General features: G+C 48.1%; 1 protein-coding gene across 1 annotated transcript; it reads left to right on the top strand.

Annotated features, from left to right (window-relative positions):
* The first annotated feature begins 1,807 nt into the window (after positions 1–1,807).
* On the top strand, positions 1,808–2,641 carry LOC137578688 (uncharacterized). The gene has a single exon (XM_068292258.1). It carries the CDS (start codon positions 1,808–1,810, stop codon positions 2,639–2,641), a length of 834 nt encoding a protein of 277 aa, XP_068148359.1.
* The last annotated feature ends 389 nt before the right edge of the window (positions 2,642–3,030 follow it).

Below are 3,030 nucleotides of genomic sequence, written 5' to 3'. Positions count from 1 at the left end.
AGTCAGGTATACAGGAACATTCCGCACAGAGCAGGCCAAGAAGAAGTGGTAGCTTGGAAACTATGTGTGCCAAAAACACTACGTGATCAAGTAATGGCCGAAAACCACGGCAACAACAGCAGGGCATACAGGGAGCAGGCGAACTACTGCCAGGGCTGCAGCAAGATATTACTGGCCAGGAATGCAACGAGATATCAGGACATTTGTAGGAAAGTGTACGATATGCCAACAATATAAACCCAGCCAACAGCAGGCAGCGGGAAAGATGCTAACACAAATTCCGGAAGAACCATGGGCTACAGTATGCGCTGACTTTGTAGGACCGTTGCCAAGATCGAAACACGGAAATTCGATGCTACTAGTAATCATTGACAATTTTTCGAAACGGACAGAACTGATACCGATGCGGAAGGCAACTGCAGAAAGTCTAGTTAAGGCCTTTCGAGAGAGGATACTATCTCGATTCGGAGCTCCAAAAAGGGTGATAACGGACAATGGAGTTCAATTCACTAGCAGGATATTCAAAAAAATGTTAGAAGAATGGGGATGCCAACACCAACTGACAGCACCGTACACGCCACAAGAAAATCCAACCGAAAGAGCAAATAGAACAGTAAAAACAATGATTGCTCAGTTTACGGGGAAAATCAACGCAACTGGGATGAAAGTTGGCCAGAAATAACTCTAGCAGTGAATACAAGCCAATCAGAGGCAACAGGATTCACGCCAGCGTATGTAATACAGGGGCGAGAACCAAGAATGCCGGGTGCACTATACGATAATGTCACGATAGGTACAGGGAAGCAAACGATACCACCAGACGCGAAGGTAAAACAAATGCAAGAGCTGTTCGAACTAATACGGCGAAATCTGGAAACGGCTGCACAGGATCAGGCCCGCCATTACAATCTGAGACGAAGAGAATGGAGACCAGTGATCGGAGCAACGGTATGGGCAAAAGAACACCACCTTTCAAATGCTGCAGAAGGATTCGCAGCAAAGCTGGCACCAAAGTTTGGAGGCCCATATGAAGTGATAGGCTTTGCATCTCCGGTCATATGCAAAATACGGCACAAAGAAACGAAAAAAACCAGACAAGCACACATCAGCCAACTGAAGCAACAAATATGCGAAGAAGCGGATGGCACGAAAAGTGATGAGCAATGAGGATGGACGACTCGAATGACATGGCGGCGAGAAAATCTGCACAGACCGGCCGGCTGGACAGAGAACTCAAAACATGACTTAGAGCTGAAAATCTAAAAACGCATCGCATCAGAAACAAATTATAGCAAAGTTGCAAACCGCATCGCAGAGCACAATGAAGATGTGCGAATATCGTAATGACACATATACAAGCATGCGAAAACGAATTTAGAAACTGGTAACGGATACCCGAATATCGTAACGATGCAAACAATATGCAGGCATAATAGAAAAAAAACCAGAGATATAACGATTGGGGACAGCACCAATACATATGCGCACACACCGCGAAAAGAGAGGGGAAAACGCACCCACACAGGCGCATGGTGTTACGCACCCACACATACGCACGATATGACGTATGTAGTGGTGAGTCACCGCAATACACATACACATGCGCATGATACTATGCATATAATGGTGGAGCATCTCGGCGTTTTAAAATATGCCAAGAGAACAAGGGCAAGGAGGAGAAATCCTAAATATCGGTAAATATCAAAGAAATGACCGAAAGGCGAGGTTTCATGCGTGCAAGTGTCAGGATCAGGAAACACTCAAAGTTTATCACTCGGCGAGTAAAGAAAAAAAACACAAAGAAAACATGAACGCATTTAATGCAAATTTTGGCCAGGATGAAGGCGTAGCTCGACGAGGTGCGGCACCGCGGGCCAATATGGAACGCGGTGACTGGCACTGGTCCGATGAGGAGTCCGACGACGATGAGCCGGATATGATGGATCCGGTAATCGCCGCCTCATCGGACGAGGAGAACGATGAGGACGTAGAGGACAGTGGCTACGGGTCAGGAGAGAGCGAGGCAGAGTCGGCGATGGACCCGGGCCACCAGGAGGAGGAAGGAGACGACGAAATGTGGAGAGAGCTGGGCGAGGTGATAGCCATGGCGGAGAACGAGTTGGCGGATGAATCAAGTAGCGGCCGAAGCAGCCCAGCTGAGTATGCACCGTGGGAGCAGCACGAGGCATACGAGCCGCCGGCAAGATTGTGGGAGCCAGCGCGGCCACCAACGCCGTTTCACATGGTGGACTCAAGGTCAGAGGCCAGTGAAACGGCTGAGATGGCCGTGGCTAATGAAGGTTCGGCTGATGGAGTAGCCAGCCCACCTCCACTCGAGCCAGAGAGGATAGATGAGGAGTCCGAACATGCCATGATGGAATGCCACCAATGGATGAGTTGGTGGCGCCAGCAGATCCTGCAGCAGCAGGAGGCGGAGAGGGATCTGCTGGCGTGGGAACAGCGGCAACAAGACGAGCTGGAAAGGGCCAGGGAAAGGCTGGCAGAGGCAATGAAGAGGCAACAGCAACAAGCCGAGCTAGGAAGGGCCAGGGAAAGGTTGGCAGAGGCTGTGAACCAGCAACAACAACAGCAGCAGCAACAACAGCAACAACAACTGCAGCAGCAACAACAACAGCAGTAGCAACAACAGCAACAACAACAGCAGCAACAACAGCAACAGCAACAACAGCAGCAACAACAACTGCAGCAGCAACAACAACAGCAACAGCAACAGTAGATAGGGAAAGGAGGGTATAATAAGTAGGATAATTAGATGTAAGTAGGAAAAAAAAAAGATGCGGAACAGGGCCAAAAAAAAAAAAAAAAAAAAAAACAATGAAAAGATGCCCTAATCCGACAACAGTTAAGAAAAGATACTCAGTAATCGCCAACATTAGAAGATGCCAATTGGCCAATAAAAGATGCGAGCTGAGTCCCAAAGAAAAAAAGGCACAAAACAAGCAAAAGACAAGCCAAAAACAAAGAAGAACACAAAACAAGCAAAAACACATGCCAAAGCTACAAAGGCAA

The sequence above is a fragment of the Drosophila tropicalis genome, unplaced genomic scaffold (assembly GCF_018151085.1).
Source record: "Drosophila tropicalis isolate 14030-0801.00 unplaced genomic scaffold, ASM1815108v1 contig_640, whole genome shotgun sequence".
In the NCBI taxonomy this organism is placed as follows: Eukaryota; Metazoa; Arthropoda; class Insecta; order Diptera; family Drosophilidae; genus Drosophila; species Drosophila tropicalis.
The sequence above is the reverse complement of the archived record's forward strand: the minus strand, read 5'-3'. Positions and strand labels throughout refer to the sequence as shown.